The sequence below is a fragment of the Poromitra crassiceps genome (assembly GCF_964638095.1).
Source record: "Poromitra crassiceps genome assembly, chromosome: 3".
In the NCBI taxonomy this organism is placed as follows: domain Eukaryota; kingdom Metazoa; phylum Chordata; class Actinopteri; order Beryciformes; family Melamphaidae; genus Poromitra; species Poromitra crassiceps.
In genome coordinates this window covers 26,118,228-26,138,362 of record NC_139625.1, presented here as the reverse complement: position 1 = coordinate 26,138,362, position 20,135 = coordinate 26,118,228, and the positions used below count along the sequence as shown (strand labels likewise).

At 41.2% G+C, this 20,135-nt stretch overlaps 2 protein-coding genes across 2 annotated transcripts in view; one reads left to right on the top strand and one right to left on the bottom strand.

Moving 5' to 3' along the window:
- Positions 1-785: 785 nt before the first annotated feature.
- Positions 786-9,299, top strand: rdh12 (retinol dehydrogenase 12). The gene is made up of 7 exons (XM_083632824.1): positions 786-919; positions 1,508-1,626; positions 2,405-2,560; positions 2,664-2,768; positions 4,616-4,825; positions 5,277-5,466; positions 7,918-9,299. The coding sequence occupies exons 1-7, from the start codon at positions 846-848 to the stop codon at positions 8,018-8,020; spliced, it is 957 nt and encodes a 318-aa protein (XP_083488950.1). The 5' UTR covers positions 786-845; the 3' UTR covers positions 8,021-9,299.
- Positions 9,300-13,140: 3,841 nt separating this feature from the next.
- zfyve26 (zinc finger, FYVE domain containing 26) overlaps positions 13,141-20,135 on the bottom strand; it is a gene marked incomplete at its 5' end in the record, with an annotated part of 62,643 nt that continues 55,648 nt past the window's right edge. Inside the window, 3 exons of the mRNA XM_083634175.1 lie at positions 13,141-13,428; positions 13,932-13,982; positions 14,138-14,320. Coding sequence (XP_083490301.1) covers positions 13,210-13,428; positions 13,932-13,982; positions 14,138-14,320 — 453 coding nt within the window. The 3' untranslated portion in view covers positions 13,141-13,209. The remainder of the gene's footprint in view (positions 13,429-13,931; positions 13,983-14,137; positions 14,321-20,135) is intronic.

Here is a 20,135-nt window from a genome sequence, read left to right as displayed (position 1 = left end):
AAATCCAAGAATATACGTCAATTCGATCTCTTAAAAATGGGTTTAATTAGTGTTCCTGAAATATGCTTTCCCATCACTGACCTAACTATAATGAATTAACTTTAATTATTCAATGGTGGGCTACAATTTGTAAAACATTTGAAGGAGAGATACATTGATGAATAAATCAATCATCATCATCATCATCAGTATATGGGAGCTGTGTGTTTCTGTCTGTCTGTCTGTCTGTCTGTCTGTCTGTCTGTCTGTCTGTCTGTCCCATGTCCCACTGTGACATCATAAATCCTACTGTGACATTTCAGTGATGTCATAAATCCCACTGTGACATAATCAGTGATGTCATAAATCCCAGTGATATGTGACATCATCAGTGATGTCATAAATCTCACTGTGACATCATCAGTGATCAGTGATGTCACAAAAAAAGAAGTGGGAGTCTGGCTTCAGACCCCCGTCTTCAGCCATGGACAGCTGTATGTTGCCAGCTCCAGGACACGTGATCCAGCATCCCTGAAGTATGCCATCAAGGAGCAGCCAGGCCGAGCTGCGTATGCGAGCTGCAGGGCCAGCTGGGCGAGTTCCAGGGCGGGCGAGTCCGCGTAGCGGGCGAGCATAGGCGAGATGCCTAGTAAAACAAAAAAGGATAAATGGGCGTACGCTATCACCAAGTACTAGCCTGAATGCAGTTACTACAACCCCCATGATTCCGTGCGCGTATCAGTGACACACACGCTGTCGCTCGCTGCCTACGCTTTCACATCAGCTGTTCTGCCTACAGAGCAGAGAAGAGCAGGCAGCCTGCTGGAAGACAAGGGAGCGAGAGAGGGGCGCAAATTCGTGTCATAATGGTGCTTTTATTAATTGTTGCAGGCATCGGGGTAGTGTCATTATTGGTGATTTTATTTGCACCCCATATAAGGTAAGCAGCGGCATGTAATCGATAGGCTACATTCCATTCATTCATGTGTGAATCGAGAATGATTATGCATCGCGGATGAGACAGTTTGAGATGCACTTGCTTGGCAAGGGGATGCTATCATTCATAATGAGGTCAATTTGCATAATTAAAATGCTGTTTCCTTCTCACGCCACTGACCGTAACGTGAAGGTGTTCTTATAATCAATTCTTCAACACAACGCATGATTGATTGTGTCAAGATAGAATTCAACTGAAGGAAATAGCGAGGCTGGAGTTTTGCACAGAGGATCCGGCCGTCCTCCCCATCTGGGTCGCAGGCCTATCAGGAGGCTGAGCGTGGGCGGAGTTATATTGGTATGCTGAGTGATTGGTTATGAGGCGACTCCACTTTGTGGCGTGGGTCGTACGACTTGACGTTCTAGGTCTATAATCATTATCCAAGTTGTGAATAATTGACCCTGGCTGTCCTGTCCATCACTTTCAATGGCTGCAGAAATAGGCTGTTAGTCATTCAGATGAAGCGGTGTCTGCGTCAGTTCACGAGACAGCTCCTCTGATCTTAACCAGCGCTCATTGATCCTCCAACAGAAAGTATGCAGCAGGAACAGTGTGTCAGTCTGTGGTTCGGCTGGATGGGAAGACCATCCTCATTACTGGAGCCAACACAGGGATCGGGAAGGAAACGGCGTTGGATCTGGCGATAAGAGGTGACCATACCTCACCCTCAATGAAAACCCAGATCTCGGCTGCTGAACATTTGATAGGCTACATAGAGGCCTACTGTATCTATTGCCTGATGGCCATGGCACTGTGCTGGTGGCTGCTTGTGTAGGTAACCTGGAGTTGAATCAATATTGCTGACCTCAGTAGAAGTGACTCTGGATAAGATGTCTGCTACATGCCTAAAATGAAATATAAAGTGTAAAATTTTATCTGTAACGTATAAGGAATATTTCTTTTAAGCCAACTCAAACTTGTTTCTGTGGCATTCAACAGGGAGCACACCAATCTGCATGAAGGAGGGTGAATTTTTTTTTTTCATGCAGTTTGTTGTGCTGCTCTCGACAGCTACAGCAAGACCAAACCACTTTTGAGTCGTTTTTCAAAGATTATTTTTTTTGCCTTTAGTTCAAAGTAAAAAGAGACAGGCAAAATTAGTGTGTGAGAGAGAGAGAGAGAGAGAGAGAGAGAGAGAGAGAGAGAGAGAGAGAGAGAGAGAGAGAGAGAGAGAGAGAGAGAGAGAGAGAGAGAGAGAGAGAGAGAGAGAGAGAGAGAGAGAGAGAGAGAGAGAGAGAGAGAGAGAGAGAGCGAGAGCGATGCCTTCCTTTGTCACTAAGCAACAACCTCAGACCAGTGAGCACATCTTTAACAAATGTTTGTACTCACCAAAACCCAATATAAGCACACTATCCTCTCTTCTTTGAATTACTGTAATTACTATCTGTTCAAAGAATGGCAGTGTTACTGATTATTTTTCCATGACAGGCGCGCGGGTGATCATGGCGTGCCGAGACGTGGATAAGGGTGAGGAGGCAGCAGCCAGTATCTGTAACGTCTACCCCAAAGCACAAGTGGAGGTTCGAGAGCTGGACCTGGCAGACACCTGCTCCATACGAGCCTTCGCACAGAAGTTTCTAAGAGGTGAGCAGGCAGGAGGACATTTAACCACCAAGCCCTGTTTTGTTCTTCTATAACAGGTGTTATAGTTGCCATGTTTATTTTGTTGCTCTGTTCTCTTCCTCAGAGGTCAACCACCTTCATATTATTATCAACAACGCTGGGGTGATGATGTGTCCATACATGAAAACCATTGATGGCTTTGAGATGCAGATTGGAGTCAATCATTTGGGTAAGTCTTTACTCAAATCTACTGGGAGCCACATCCACTAAAGTGACTTGTGGTGTTTTATCCAGTCTCAATGTAAGGACTAAAGAAGGCTTTCCCAATAGTAATTTTGCCAGTAGCTTTAGAAACACATTTCTTAATAACCATCATTTTAATGTTCCCTCAATCCACCTTTGGGTGCTGATCCACTCATGAAAAAGGCTGCTTTACATTTATGGTTTACCCACATTTGATTCACCATTACGTGAAGTGTATTGACTGATCTATTAAGAACTAATCAACTAACTAATTAAAGGAAGATTTTGCCTATTTTTAACCAGCTTTGTATCATTACAATGTCGGTAGTATTAAGGTTTTAGTCACATAAAACCCAGGCGTGTTCGTTGAGTGGGAGGAAAACACAGCGAGACTGGAGACAAGGACACATTCGACAACAGACAGGTAGATAAGGTTAAGTGCACAGTGTCACATCTTTATTTAAGACTATCAGACATGAATGGTTATATCAAAGCATCATATTAAAATTGGTACAAGTCAGAAACAATTGAATAAACTCATCGATACATTTACCCAAAGAGGATAGAATGTGAAGTTCTTCCCAGCTTCCAACGATCGTTGCAGCAGTGACCTGTCATACCTCAACACCAAGTGTCAGGGGATGAAAGGATACCGCACCCCTCTCACTCTGAGATGTTATACAGTAAAAGTGACTTTCTGATTGGTCCTGAAGTGGAAAGCAGGAGGAGTCTTGAAGCCAAAAACATCATTTCCCAGAAGCCCTGAGTCTTGAGGCAAAGCCACCGTTGCCAGATTACTTCCTGAGTTCCTCGAGTGGGCGTATCCCGACGCAGGGCATGTGGGTGTGTGTATTTGAGAGAGAGTGAGAGAGAGAGACTGCTTGTGAGTGAGTGTGTGAGTGTATGGGGTGTGTGTGTGTGTGTGTGTGTGTGTGTGTGGGGGGGGGGGGGTGGTGTGTGTGTGTGTGTGTGTGGGGGGGGGGTGTGTGTGTGTGTATGTGGGGGGGGGTGTGTGTGTCCGCGCAAAGGATCCATTCATTGACACACACACACATCCATGATAGTACATTTCTTCTTCATAACACAAAGCATATTTCAAACTGCATTTTCATAATTGCTTAGAAAAAACATTACATACAAATATTATAGCTTAACCAAATTGCATAATGTTCATGAGTATGAAGTTCTCACTGTGTGTTCATGAGTATATTACTTCAAACTTTTAAACAATGGTCTGTTATAAGCTTTGACGGGAAATCTACTCCCGTCTTCATGTTTACAGATAGCACGGCCACCTGCAAGGTCGAAATACGTCATTTCTTACACAGCACTTGATAATAAAATAAGGCCGTCTTTGTTCTAGGCCAGACCTCAAGAGTTTTTTTTTGGTGGGAACTGCACACATAATTCAGTGCTTTTCTCACACTAACTGTTCTCAATTGCACATGGGCACATGGGCAGCTCTCAACATCAATCCCAAACACATGGGTTGTATGCAATCACATATGATCACCCTATTGATTAGAATATGGGCCGTCCTGTAAATATCAATAGTAGTATGGTCGTGTATGTTGGTAGTATAGTATACAGTATATGGAAATGAACAATGTTCAAACTGAGTTGAAGTAGGTTTACACTCCATTAAATCGCACTGCTCACCCAGAAAGTACAAAGCAGTGAAATAACTGAAATTACCATAACTGTGAAATTACCAACTTTATTTTTAATTGAAGTCTTATTTTACAGTCAAGATTGAGACCATGATTAATGGTCAACTTAATAATGAAGTGATAATGACTGAAGCTCCGACTGTGTGTTCCTCACCTTTGGCAGGCCACTTCCTGTTGACGTCCCTCCTGATCGGTCTGCTGAAGCGCAGTGCGCCGGCCCGCGTGGTGGTCGTCTCCTCTCTGGCTCACAACTTCGGCTGGATCCGCTTCCACGACCTGCAGAGCCAGGGCAGCTACAACAGCGGACTAGCCTACTGCCAGAGCAAGCTGGCTAATGTGCTGTTTGCCAGGGAGCTAGCCCGCAGACTGCAAGGTACCCCCCGCCCTAAACACACTCTGCACGAGGGAAAGTACAGGGTTTTCATGCCAAAATATATTGCATATTTATGTGATATCTATTATTCACATGATTTTAAAAACTACAGAAACATGCTAAATGTCCCTATTTTGTAAGGAAAGGTCTTTACATAACGTAGGTGGTAACATAATATTACACAATGAGTTTTACTTTCATTCCAGGCTATCATTTGGTAAAAGAGGGGGTAATCCCCCCCCCAAAATACTGATATTTTTGGGGTGAAACTCTTCAAATTCTCTCTAGAAGCAGCAAAAGGTCTTCCTCACATATTTTGCTCAATTGAAGTAACATACTGATATAATATCATTAACTGATTACAAAAAGTGAAGATTTTGGGTACACTATTACCGTATTAGACATAGGTAACAAATGAAAGGGGTGACTGACCTCCACGCTGTTTCGGCAGGTTCCAGTGTGACGGTGAACTCGTTGCACCCGGGGACGGTGAACTCGGAGCTGACCAGACACTCGACCCTCATGACCATATTCTTCACCATCTTCTCCATGTTCCTGAAGACCCCGCGGGAGGGAGCTCAGACCACCATCTACTGCGCCGTGGCCGAGGAGCTGCACTCCATCTCTGGGAAACACTTCAGGTAGATGATACACGCTTACGTGAGATTCACCTCAAAGACCTGGGAGAATTTTGTGTGTGTATGTTGAATATAGTGTTGAACCTACAGTTGAAATGTCAGGTTCTAAATTTTCCAGTCATTTTTCTCATAGGAGATTGTAAGGGGATCATAATGTTTAACAGTATGGTAGACTTGTCACAAACTATCAGATTGTCAAACAGCGATACATATACACAGCCCAAAAGTCAGTAAAAGGTTTGGAGACACCTTGCCTTATTGATTTTCTGTTATTAAAAAAAAAGACGTAAGGAAGAAAATGCTGTAAAATCTTACCATATATATTTTAAATTAAGGTATAGTTCATCACACACACACACACACACACACACACACACACACACACACATATATATATATATTATACTAGGCATCTTGCGCGCTATGCATACTTGATTCCTAGGCCCACCCGCCATGCGGGCTCGCTATCGCCCGTCCTGGCCAGCTCGACCACTTGCTCTTATGACATCACTGATGATGTCACAACTTCGCATCACTGATGACATCATTAGTGCTCTTATGACATCACTGATGTCACAATGCCACGGCCGAGCCCGCCCTGCAGCTCGTCCGCTGTGCGAGCTCACCTGCTCTTATGACATCACTGATGATGTCACAACTTTGCATCTTATGACATTCCCTATGACATCATCAGTGATTTGACATCACTGATGACATCATCAGTGATTTATGACATCATCAGTGGGACAAAAATTGATAGAGACCACATTGTAAAATGTATATACTGTAAATACTAGGGATGCGCTCGATTCCTAGGCTCGCCTGCTCCATGTGAAATACGACACTACCTACAAGTTTTCACAAGTTCCCACCAACTGGAGATGTTGCTGTTACCATGGAAACGGTACTCGCTCCGAAGTTGCGCCTTGTGGGTCGCCAGATCAGAGCAAAGTAACGTTAGTCAGATGGTTGGCGCCAATCCTCCATGGTTTTACTGCCAGACATGAAGAATGTGTTTAAGGATGAGGAGAAGAGCGTGAACAGGGGCAAATCATTACAAATCAAATCAGTTATCACCATTTTATTATTTATTATATATTATATAACGTGTATCACTGTTGAACATGAGGGAAGGGGAATCATTTGTCAGTTGCAAATAAATCATACCCAGCTGTTGAAGTAAGCGGTGCAGGTTTAGAAGCAGTCATCTGAGAAAATGTAATAGAAGCTTTGTGGAAAAGCTATCACATTATTTCTGATATGTGGTGTTTACATTTTCTTTTAGAATTTATTGTTACTAGGAAGCAACATGTGACATCACTGATGATGTCACTGATGTTACAATGTTCCGTCACATTTCATGACACAAAACCGTGACTTACACCACCCGCAACCCGCTACCCACCCACCTAGGCAATTTTATATTAAAAATAAAACATGAGCTCATGATTCAAGTGGTCGCTGATTGGTTAAAGAGCATGGTGCAGGTTAAAAAAAAATCTGAATTTACATTTTGGGCTTATGATTACAGTGAAAATACTCCAAAAAGACAAAGATCCCCCCCACAGGGTATAATATGGAGGAAAAGGTTGCATTTTATAAATGGGTGTGTGACAGGAGTGACATCACAAGAGGAGAATGTTCTGCTGGGGCTGACACAGGGATGCAAAGTCATGGAGAGTGAAAAAAGGTGAAAGATACCAGGGCAGACATAAAACCACTCAGAAATCCTCATATTTTTGGCTGAAAAATGTGACTGTCACCCGTGGTAGTTCCATGAAATGGACCAGTGCCCCCTGCTCGTTACAAAAACGAGTCTAAACACAGCTGTGAAAAAAATCCCCCAAATCCCATTGCTATGCACCAACCTGCATGCAACCTGCACCATGCTCTTTAAGTTCAAAGCTTAAAACTCTTTATATTGGGATTTTCTGAAATGGAAAAAAGAATGGGAAATGTACATTCAGCTCTGTTTTATCTTGTGTCATGGTTGCTGTAGCTTTGCCCCTTGCCCTACTTAGTACTGCTTGCTTGTAATCTTGTCTAAAAGAACTGAAGCTGTTGCATTCATTGTAAGATGTCAGGGATAAGAACAATTAATGTAGCAGTCAGTCTGAAACATATCCAGAATCGCGTTTTATAAAATCCTGCATATCTTCAGGGAGTCAAATACTTGAAACCAGTGCTTCGGTCTTGCTCAGGTCAGCTCATCCCGATGTCACATTCTGACAGAAATTGATCATGACAACTAGGTTGGGCTGATTTTCTATAATAATATCCAATATAATATTTCCCGGCATATGTGATATAAAAAACATAAAAATTGCATCGTGATATTTCGCCCCAAGCCTAATGACAACACACAAGTCAAAACAGAAATGACATGCTAGACTGCTCCCAGAGATGTCCACACCTCCATCAGAATTTAGAAGAGCCTTCCTCCCTGTTTTTCAGCGACTGCGCCCCTGCCTTCGTCGCCCCCCAGGGGAGGAGCATGGAGACGGCGAGGAAGCTGTGGGACGCCAGCTGTGAGCTGCTTGGTATCGAGTGGGACTGATTTTAGCCGCCATCTATGTCATTGATCTATCTCAGTACTCGCAGGAGTCCTTATGCTTTTCAGTTATTATCCATTTAATTTGTTTCATTATGGTTTTCATGTACTTTGAGCGTTTCTTACCTGATGAGATTTCAGCAGTCAGGTTATAATGTAAGAGGTAAGTAACCATAATGTGAAATTACTCTTTTTGTGTTCTAATGCAGTAGTTACATTATAATAACTTGAGTATTTTGGTATTTCACAACTGGACCTTTCAGCAGTTCCTCAAACCAAAACCACTCAACTATTATTATGTATCACAAATACTTTGTTATATATTTTTGTGGCACAATGTGAATACAGTGTAGGCAAAAAAGCAACTTAATGTATTGTAATGCTGTAGGATACTGTGAAGGGTCAAGCCAGGGTAAATGACCAGCCTCTTTATGGAATTTGTATTTTTTGATTTCTCCTTCAGTTACTCCAGAATTTGCAAGTAAATTGCTTGATTTTTGTGCCAGCTTTTCTGATAAATTGTATTGAGTACAATATTTCTAGTTTGATGAAAATTAGCAAAGCATCAAAGGTTACTGTCAATTTTTGTGCCATAAGTCTATAAATTGCAAAAAAAATAAGAAAAAAACTAATTTTTAAACAATGTGAGAGTTGCCAATTTTAAACAAGTCTTAGTCAAAATCACAAGCCGTTGCAATATTTCTAGAAGAATGCTACATTTCATGGTTTTTCCTGGCTCAGAATGGACCTTTGGCTGGTAGTGTGGCAGGTGACTATGTATCAGGCGTAGCCAAAATGTTACCTTTTGGGTTAATGTATAGAGAGGCAAAGAAACTAAATGGCGGATGAAAATCTCTGGACAGTGCTGAAGCAGGAAGTGACGTTCACTTTGCCTCTCTATAGTCAGGGTTCCAGAACACAAATATATGAGTCATTGTCAGAAACTATGGAGCAATGTGTTTTCACAGCACCCCAAGTTTCAGACAGTCATTTCAACATACAAATGTGACAGTTTAACTTTGAAATTCTGTAATTGAAACAGTAAAAATACTTGATTTTGAGTTGGTATGCAGTCAGGGTTGTCCTGAACTCAAATATATCAGGCCAACAAGTGCTGTATGCAGGAAAAACCCTGCATTTGCATTCTCCAAAAACTGCACATTCCTGGAGGAATTACTCTTAAGATTACGAGGTTTCCCTAATTTATGTTTCCTTCTCAGCATTCACCTCGAGCAAGGTTGCCAAGAGTTTACAGATTTACTGGTGTTTTATACAAAAGTGAAACATGCCTTTACTATACTTCATTCATGTTCAGAGTTGAATGTTTACATTTGATGTAAATAAATTGAAATATTACTACAAATCAGCTTGAAATCCTTTCAAGGACTAGTTAGATGTCATCCAAATACAGTTAATGGTGTAAGAATAGTCAGTATAGACTAAAGTTGATCTTTCTCTCCTACTGTAGGCTACAGTGTGGATTTCACATTTAAAGATGAATGAGGCAAAATAAGTGGCTGCCATATTTTGATTTTTGGTCTTTAGCGGCTTCTGTTACTTAAACCACTGATTATATATTTATTACACACAAAGACAGAAATGGATCTCAATCATGGTGAGTGTTACATGTTTTTTTTATTTAATTATCTTTTTTACAAGGGATGGAGAAATCTGTTTCAATTCAAAACTCTTAGTCTCAGCAACATCAAAGCAATTACATTATTCAATATTGTACAATTCTTTCCCAAAGACATTTTTTATTTTAAACTCACTAAGTATAAAGTGCGGCAGTGATGAGACAACAATCCAAGTTAAGGCGGATCAGAGTGCAAGAATGTCATACGGGCATATCTTAATAGTCTAAAATGGCTTATTTTTTGTCTTTAGCCCATCATCACTCAATCTACAGGAAGAAATCTGTGAGATACAGTATCAACCTGTGTCCTCTGCTGCAGCCGGAGGGAACGAGCCAAGGGAGCATTTCTACAGTTTTGAAATGCACACAATAGCCAATCTACAGCTTATGTAATGTGGACATACCTCTGGTCATGTGATCTGATGCTGTGAAGGACCCTGCTCTCAAACTGCAGCATGGCACACGGCTTGTGCCCTTGAAAAGGCAGCTGCAGTAACACGTGATTGTCATGTAAATGAACAAAAACTACTTGGCATAACCTAGAAAGGTAACACTTTATAATGGATTTATTCCAGTGTATTAACCCGTGGAAAAGTATTGTAAGACAATATTACGATGTGGGCATTAGTGCTGAAATGATTAGTCAACCGATTAGACTTTTGAAAATCGATTCATTGTTTTAGTCATTTATCGTAAAAATTCAAAATATTTGCCAGTTACAACTTCACAAATGCTAAGATTTGCTGCTTTTATCTGTTTCATATCATAAAATACTTTTTTTGGTGGTCAGACTAAGTAAGAAAGTATAAGATGTCTTTTCACAAAAGTGTTCCAGTACTTGACATAGGTAGTACCAAATTAATGTTATGTTGTGCCTCATTGAGCACTAATGTGATATGATGGTATATAATTTTACATATTGGTATCCAGTATCATTTCATATAATGACATGACGTGATGTCGGATTATTTGCGGAAACAAAGGTTTTAGTACGCTTCCACTAAAATGTCACTAAAATGTTAGGTGAGTCCATAGGTTAGTACACCGGTTAATATAATTGAATAAAGCCATTGAAAGTCTTACCTGTTTTTGCTATATCTTTTTTGGGCCAGGCCCAGGTTGTAAGTTTGTGAAATTAACAGGCAAAACCAGAAATCCCCATCAAAATACAACAATATGACAGAAGTTAAATCCCTTTTATGAGACATCACATGTTTGAACACCATTTAAAGATGCACAGGCTGATTTAGTTGAGTTCAGACAGATATGGGTCACATGCATCTATTCTATGGGAACAAAGTAAAAACTATGATTTCATATCAGTGACATCCAGGGGGTAATTATATTTAACATCAATAAAACAGCCATCTGCGAGGATATTACGCCTCTATTCAATCAATGAATGTAGTGAGAAACAACATGATATAGGAGAAGTACAAACTATAGACAACAATTACTAGAGATGATTTCCTTGATCATGATTTCAATTTAAATAACATTTGAATACGTCCTGACATTTCCACACCTGGGTCCCTTTCTGCATCCAAATAACTTCTTATTTATTGTTTAAATTCTTCGTACTATCTTAAATGCCCTTTCAGTATTGAAAATACTGTTTGATATTAATTTCCCTTACTAAAAAGGGAGCATAAGCAAAAAAAAAAAAGATGGTCAGGAAACGTGCTATATAATTGCAGTTAAACAGACAGGTAAACAGCAACATCAAGAACACAAAATTGATTCAAAAGTTTCAGTTTCGTTTGACTGTACCATTATTTTCTTGCCGGGGTGACATCTTTGTAGTTTCACAGCTCTTCATATTTTTATCTGAATAAAAAAACTTAACCACCCACAAACAATAGGAAGGACATAAAAATGGAAAAAGCAAACATAAGCAATGCAGACATTGTTAAGAGTCAGCGATTGTTAGAGTCAGCGAAAGTATCGTCCCTTTTGGCTGAGGTAGGAGAGAATTCTGCAATAAATACTGAGTTACAGATATGCCTATACATGTAAGAACTGTCTGTGTATATCGCAGTTAGCAATTCTGTTACATACAGTGGCTGCTATTCTGGTGTGGTAACATTGATCCCTCTTCATGAACAAAGTTGATAGTTACCATCAAAATATTTCCAGAATGGAAAAAAGCACAGCGGCGATTCCTTTACTATAAAGAGAGGGGCAGACCGCACGGACAAAAGGCAGTCAAGGTGATCATCAGGATTCCAATACGTTGTCCATTTCAAATTCCAAACTTTTTCAAGACCATGAAGGAATACACCAAATTCTTGGGCAGATTGGTCTGTTGGTCAGCTTACACATCAAGGGATTTTAAAATAGACACCAAAATCATTTACCCAGGTGTGTCGCTGATAGACTTCTGTCTCCAGTGATCCACGCTAACACTTTAGCATAGCAGTATGTTGAGTGATCGCAGCTGATTAGCTTATCTCAAAAGTATAATATCTCAAAAGTTGTAGCAGCTGCATGGTAAGTGATCTTAAACAATGTGCGGCTACGTAGTTCTGAAAACAAAGTAGTTTTCAATAGGAGATTGTTAAAATATACAGCAAATATGATACAAAAATAACAATGTTTTAAACTACTAGGGACTATTTTCCCTCAAAAAGAAGTGAGGTTGGTGAGCAATGGGAGACTACAGATAGAAATCACTTTGCAGTGGACGAATACATGGTTGCTCATCTGAAATAGTCTCTTAAATAAACCTGGATGCTTCAGCTATACAGAGTTAAAGAGGATTCATTTTTAAAATGTATTATTCTACAGGCCATGTAAAAAAAAAATGTTTGAATTACGACTGTATAAGGTCTTACTTAGATAATGCCAGTTACCTACTATCCCTCAACATAACGTCTGCTAAAGTGTCAAATTTATCTATCGATTATTATAGATTTTGAAGTCAATCTTTTCATTACTTAACAGGTAGGTTGATGAACAGGCAAATCTCCCACAAACTTAGTGTAGTCTTAAAGTTCTTGATAAGATTTTGAGAATTTGAGCAGTGTAATGTGTGCTGATCGTAGCTTGGCAATATCTCAGCTAAGTCACAACACTCTATAGCTGAAGATTATTCTTCACAGCAAGAAATATCACAATATGTGAATTGTCAGTTTCTCTATAACTACATATATTGTGTAGTCTTATGTATATTAGGGCTGAACAATAGTTTTCTGGTACGTCTCCAGACATTTGCAGCTCCGTTTCACAGTTCAAGTAGTCTCTCAAGCCAGTCTATCTCTTCCACAATCTTTGAATGCTCCATAGACAGTCTGTATTTCCACCCATTAAAATTTGGCCAGAGGAAGTTGTCATCTTCCAAAAACAAACAAACAAAAACGCTTCAGACCGGAAGGAATTTCGATGGTATTCGACCAATGATGGTGGAGAAATGCCTTAACATCCGTTTTGACCAATTTTCCACTCCAGAAAGTACAGATGGGTAGGCGGGAGCATTTGCAAATTGCGGGAGCCAACATGTCTGTTTTAAGAGACTACAGTTCAGGTGCTGCCTATGTATTCCCTTGTTGGGCCTATGTCATTACCTAGCGTTTGGTTGGGCCTTGGGGGGGGCTGGGGGCTGGGGGGTCTTGCGATGCTCAGACAGCCACTGACGACAGATATTCTGCATCACAGAGTCCTCTGCTCCCTCGGCCACCTGCAGGACGTCCTGGACCAGCGGCCCCGCCCGGCTCGGCTCAAGCTTCACGGCCAGCAGGTACGCCGGCCGCAGCTTGCTGCACAGCAGGTAGGCCTTAATCTGAGGACCGAAGGATCATAATGATAATAACATAATAATAATAATAACAACAGCTAAACTAACTGTCTTTCATATAATCTTCCATAAGCAAAGTCGATAAATGAAGAGAAAGGAAGAAATTAGATAGACAGACAGACAGATACTGATTTTGCTAGTATCATCTCCTTGGGCAGGTCATTCCCAAGTCCTACAGCCTTCACCAGCATCAATGTACAATGTATTTTAGCTTAAAATGGGTAATGTACAGTTGAAACCTGGTTATTGAGGTTGCAGAATACAGAGTTCATTTTTTGAAGGTTGGCTGGCTTTTCCTCTTGTTTTTCTCAGTTTTGAGCCTTTGAAGCTTTGCCTTTCCTTTTTCTTTCTTTCTTTTTATTAACTTGAGCTCCTCCAAACTCTATTTGTCAAGGACAGCCTCAGGCAAGAAAGATAAAGGTGATAGCCGGGGGCAAAAAAAGAAGAAGAATAAGAAGACAGAGGCTATGCAGTCAGTTTTATACTACCTTGTTTTCTGTGCTCTTGGTCTCCAGGATGAGACTTTCCAACTCCTTGGCCTAAATCAAGATAAAGGAAAACAAGTCTTTATAACCATCATACAAAAAGAGTGTGGAGCCAAGTCACACAATGTTATCACAGACTATGGCCGTTTTCTTGTTCTTGTGAATCTTCATGTTGTTATCTAGAGAAAAGAAACAAAACAGTCACTCACATCTGCTGGACCCTTATCTGCGATGGAGATGCAGCTGAGGACAAGAGCATCGCAATCGTTCTTGGTGGCGGTGCCTGACTCCCCCACACACTTGAGCAGCTGCCGCACGGCTCCATACTGCCTCTGTCGGACGAGCCTCTGGCCGGCCCGGACGTACACAGCCTGGGCCTCCAGCTGGAAGTCCTGAGGCAGGCAGGGAGAGAGGGAGACAAGACACATACTGTACTTCACTACATTTGAATTGGTTGGAAAACCACCAGACAGATTATGTTCTTGTTCACCCAAGCAAGGGTGCAGAATAGGGCTGTAACTAGGGATGCACGATATATCGGCAATCATATCGGTATCGGCCGATGTTGGTAATTTTTTAACATATCGGTCATATCGGTATCGGTCAGATGTTGCAATGTTAATATCGGTTATCATTATCAGCCAAATTCTTCACATTGATATTAAATAATGCAGTAAATCTATGATTTATGGGCTTTTCCAAAGGCTTTGCAAATAAAGAAATGCATAACTTTTTCAAATTCAGTGTTCACATGTGTTTTTCAGTATGTACAAAATGTGATGATCATAAAAATGTGGTTTTATACAGATCATATCGACATCGGTAAATATCGGTTATCGGCCATAACAGCAATGTTAATATCGGTTATCGGCATCGGCCAAAATTTTCATATCGGTGCATCCCTAGCTGTAACGCTTCGCAAAATTCATGGTTCGGTTTGGTTCGATACGACACAGTGGTGTCACGGTTCGGTATGATTTCGATACAGCAAAAAAGTAGAAATGCAGAAGAAATGTCAGTGATTTTCTTTATGAATTTATTTTATTATTTTCACAGTCTACAGTTTACATTTTATTTAAATTTCATGACAATGTTTTTGAACACCTTTTTATTTTTTTCCATCTCATTTTTAGTTTACCATGATATCCTTGACTTGCACTGTTCAGCAGTGAAAGATTCATTCGGTTTGCAATGCATATTGAATCTAAAGCCTTGTACCTAAACAGTTCAGTACAGTTGCGTATTGTTACAACCCTAATGTGGAACAAAGAGCGCTAGACAACAGTTTGTCTGCAGTATTATAGTTAAGTCTAGTTACAAGTGGGTGAATTTAAGATGAGAGTTTTGGTATTAGACAAACGGCCAGGCTCTGTAGATTGTCAAAGCTCCAACACCTACGGCCACTGATAACATACAGAAGTAGAGTGCACTCGGCAGAGTGCATACCTCGGTGCTTTGTGAATCCGTGTGAAAGTTAGGCGCCTTTTTGTGATTGGCCACGCCCATTACCACACCCCCCTTGGCCGGTGGGCATGGAAAGTTAATTATTTCTTAGTTGGTCCATTACCAACCTTTCACAAAGTTCCGTGCAAATCCGTTCATAACACCACTTAAATTGGGAGCTATCGTCCAGTCTTTTCCTGCACTCGTTTGCGTTGGTAAGATTTTGAACCTTGGGTGGCAGTTTTTTTTGTGTGTTAACATGTTGGTGGAGAAGGGACCAGATTTGACAACGATGTCTAGAAAATCTGGTAGCACTTTACTTTACAGCTAATAATTAGTTAATACCATGTAATTACAAAGTAATAACCAGGTAATAGCTTGGTATCAACAATGGGTATACGTATCTGGGTAATTAGACTGAACTGTATGTAATAGGCTAACGGGGCCAGAAACAAATGGTAATAATGGGGAAATCTAATTTCATGGTAATATTAGATTAAACCAAACATCTAAGGTAGGGATTACCTGGAAACACTTCCCAGAACTTCCCCCTTCCTACCGAAGATATCGGCCCGCGGGTGTTAATACGTAGCTATTACCTCATTATTACTTTGGTAATTACATGGTGTTACCTAATTATTACTTCTTTATTATCACACTATTGAGTGTAGGTTTTTTTTTTCCAAACAAGTGAAAAAATCTGACAATAGTGTGAGAAAATGCAACTAGTTTTCAAAGCAAATCAACTTGTTTCAAGAATCCACCTGTATCAAGTATCATTTTGAGTTGAGTTTATTTAATTCTTGCTCACAGAATATACACTGAAAAAAAAAGCAGAATTCACATGAGAAGAAATACCGGTAGATTAAAAACCTAGATCAAAAGAAATACAAGAAATGCAAGATAAAATCACATTATCACAAGACACTATCACAAGACAACACAACACCTGTATGATGGAATTAAAAGTATCAGCCTTGGAAGTCTATGCTCGCCGCCTCATAGACAGGCGTCCAGTCTGTGCTGGCCATGCATGCATGCCCCTTTGTCCGTCCCATTTTCCATTTAATCTCTGCTCTCTCTCCTGATTGGTGTTTGGGGAGAAGAGCAGACATTTATGGTCACTGGAGCCAAGTGGGGCCAGAAAAGTGGGAGCGTTATAATGGCTCTTGAGGTTGGTTATAATCAGATCCACGATATAATCCCCCCCACGTTTTCTCTTTAACCACCTGCTTCATATCAGGATGGGAGTTTGTCAACATCTTTATGGACAAGTGATTAAAATCTCCACACAGGATAAATTGAGGAAAGGCTGATCTGATCACATCAATGGTATTGATAAGGTAATCACATGTGTTTTGCTGTTGTACTTTCTCATTTGCCCATGGTGGATGGTAGAGTGTCCCCACAGTCAGGGTGGGTACTGAGCTGGGAAGTCTGTTGGGATGGAGCTGAAGCCACAAGCACTCAAATTCATCTTTCTCCAGGTCAGCTCTTCTCTTTGCCTGCAACCTCTAGACCTGATGAAGACGTATGCACGTCGAAACGTTGTCTGATATTATGCACCTTAAATAAAAGGCATCAATTGATCCGAGCTGCTCCAGACTTTTTCCTTTAAGTATTTATGCGTCCCTCCTGTGATGCACCAGACCTGCCAGTTCCTACAGCTGAAGCGCAGTTGGATCCTTCATTTTTGAACCTTTGATGCACGTAGGTGGCCACGCCCCATCCTCTCTTTCTGTCTCCTGACCTATCTTTCTGAAACAACTGGAAGTTTTCTAAGTGAAGGGATTCGTCTGCAATATTTGCACTGGCCCATGTTTCAGTAATGCAGCAAATATCCACCTTTTCCGATTTCAAGAGCCATTCGAGCTCATCCAAACATTGGGCATGAGATTAAAACTCTGCTTCTGACCTGTATCAGTGCACTGGATGGTTTTAAGTAAAGAGTTACTCATAGTCCTTGTTATATGGTGTGGTTTGGTGGTTCTATTTCTATAAACAGTTTCGGTTTTCTTTTGAAAATTGACAAGGATCATCAGGTGCTTTTTGAGAGTGGTCCAGGGAGGGCAGCTTAGTCTTCATATTGTAGGGGTAGAGGAGTCTTGCCATGTCAGGAAAAACTAGTCACAGGGATTAATCAGAAAAATAATGAATTATTCCCCAAAGGTGGTCAGGGTCCAGACAATCAGAGACGAATTGGTAGTTCTCAGACATCTCCTTAGACCTGGAGGGAGGTTGGATGGTATTGTTCCATGGGATTGAAGAGGCTGGGTTTAAAAAATCCATTAAAAAGGTCAGGAAACAAAGTCATCCACTAATCCCAAACTAATTGTGTTCAAACAACAACTGTAGTAGTAAAAAAAAAAGAAAACAAGAAGAAGGAGCTTGGAATGTTACGAACCCGTACCCGTACCCATTACAAAATCCAAAATCCATAAAAGAATCTCAGGAATCAAAAGGTATCCACTACTACTTTTTATGTCCATGAATTGCAATAGATTAAGCTGAACTAAGTATTACTAAAAGTACAACTTTAAAACTAAAGATTCAACCGGACGGACAAACCCTGCCTTGATTTGATCACAGACACATCATAGCATGCACACACACAGGCAAACTGGAGGCAGATTGGGAAATGTGTCCTCCACATGTATCCCATCCTGGCTCATCCTCCTCCGTGGTCAGCTGCATTGAAGCACCCCGGAGTGGACAGGACAGGAGGGCAGCTGCAGGGAAGCACCCGGGGTGGTCACGCCAGCAGCGGTGGGCAGCTGCAGAGAAGCCCCCCAAGACCAAACGAAACAAGGACGGACAAACCTGTCTTTATTAGTCCACCCACCCACCCACCCACAGGTGCACGGCGGCTGGAACACAGAGACACAGACAGAAATGGCGCCGTGAACTTGATCATCCGCCTTTCTCCAAACCTCGGCTCGTCCTCCTCCACGGACTGGCAAGGAGCGGTGGGCAGCTGCAGTGAAACGCCCGGGGACCAACTTCTTCCAACCGTCACTGGTCAGACGACGATCTTCTGCATGTCTTTAATGGGGGTCCATATTGATGTTATATGGAGGAAACCCCAGGTGAGCACGGGGAGAACATGCAAACTCCCCACAGAAAGGCCCTTTTCTCGAGATAGCCTACCTGGACACTAGGCACCGAAGGTATGGGGAGACACACCCCCAGTGCCAACAGTGTCCCAGGTGGGAATCAAACCCAGGACCTTCTTGCAGTGAGGCTACAGTGCTACCACTGCGACTGCGCCACTACTAAACTAAACAAAGAGAAAACACACACACACACACACACACACACACACACACACACACACACACACACACACACACTAAAAACCAATATCATAGGTGAAAGCAGCTGCCCTAAGAGGCACCTAGACAAATGCATGTGCCTTTATTGGCAAGACATGTGCACACAAAATTTCAAATGGGGTTGTGTTTTCCGTGTTCATGAGAAGAGTCTATATAACACCCCTCCTGTTGTATTCATCACAAAGTGTTCATGAGAAGAGTCTATATAACACCCCCCCCCCCTCCTGTTGTATTCATCACAAAGTGTTCATGAGAAGAGTCTATATAACACCCCCCCTCCTCTTGTATTCATCACAAAGTGTTCATGAGAAGAGTCTATATAACACCTCCCCTCCTGTTGTATTCATCACAAAGTGTTCATGAGAAGAGTCTATATAACACCTCCTCCTGTTGTATTCATCACAAAGTGTTCATGAGAAGAGTCTATATAACACCTCCTCCTGTTGTATTCATCACAAAGTGTTCATGAGAAGAGTCTATATAACACCTCCCCTCCTGTTGTATTCATCACAAAGTGTTCATGAGAAGAGTCTATATAACACCCCCCCCCTCCTGTTGTATTCATCACAAAGTGTTCATGAGAAGAGTCTATATAACACCCCCCCCTCCTGTTGTATTCATCACAAAGTGTTCATGAGAAGAGTCTATATAACACCTCCTCCTGTTGTATTCATCACAAAGTGTTCATGAGAAGAGTCTATATAACACCTCCTCCTGTTGTATTCATCACAAAGTGTTCATGAGAAGAGTCTATATAACACCCCCCCTCCTCTTGTATTCATCACAAAGTGTTCATGAGAAGAGTCTATATAACACCTCCCCTCCTGTTGTATTCATCACAAAGTGTTCATGAGAAGAGTCTATTTAACACCTCCTCCTGTTGTATTCATCACAAAGTGTTCATGAGAAGAGTCTATATAACACCTCCTCCTGTTGTATTCATCACAAAGTGTTCATGAGAAGAGTCTATATAACACCTCCCCTCCTGTTGTATTCATCACAAAGTGTTCATGAGAAGAGTCTATATAACACCCCCCCCCTCCTGTTGTATTCATCACAAAGTGTTCATGAGAAGAGTCTATATAACACCCCCCCCTCCTGTTGTATTCATCACAAAGTGTTCATGAGAAGAGTCTATATAACACCTCCTCCTGTTGTATTCATCACAAAGTGTTCATGAGAAGAGTCTATATAACACCTCCTCCTGTTGTATTCATCACAAAGTGTTCATGAGAAGAGTCTATATAACACCCCCCCTCCTGTTGTATTCATCACAAAGTGTTCATGAGAAGAGTCTATATAACACCTCCTCCTGTTGTATTCATCACAAAGTGTTCATGAGAACAGTCTATATAACACCTCCTCCTGTTGTATTCATCACAAAGTGTTCATGAGAAGAGTCTATATAACACCTCCTCCTGTTGTATTCATC

What these genes read in the sequence shown, in the direction of transcription:
- rdh12 (XM_083632824.1), top strand. Translation starts at nt 846, where the DNA reads ATGGTGCTTTTATTAATTGTTGCAGGCATCGGGGTAGTGTCATTATTG. An exon ending in GTTGGATCTGGCGATAAGAG is followed by an intron (nt 1,627 to 2,404) that starts GTGACCATACCT and finishes TTTCCATGACAG; the next exon opens with GCGCGCGGGTGATCATGGCG. An exon ending in GATTGGAGTCAATCATTTGG is followed by an intron (nt 2,769 to 4,615) that starts GTAAGTCTTTAC and finishes CACCTTTGGCAG; the next exon opens with GCCACTTCCTGTTGACGTCC.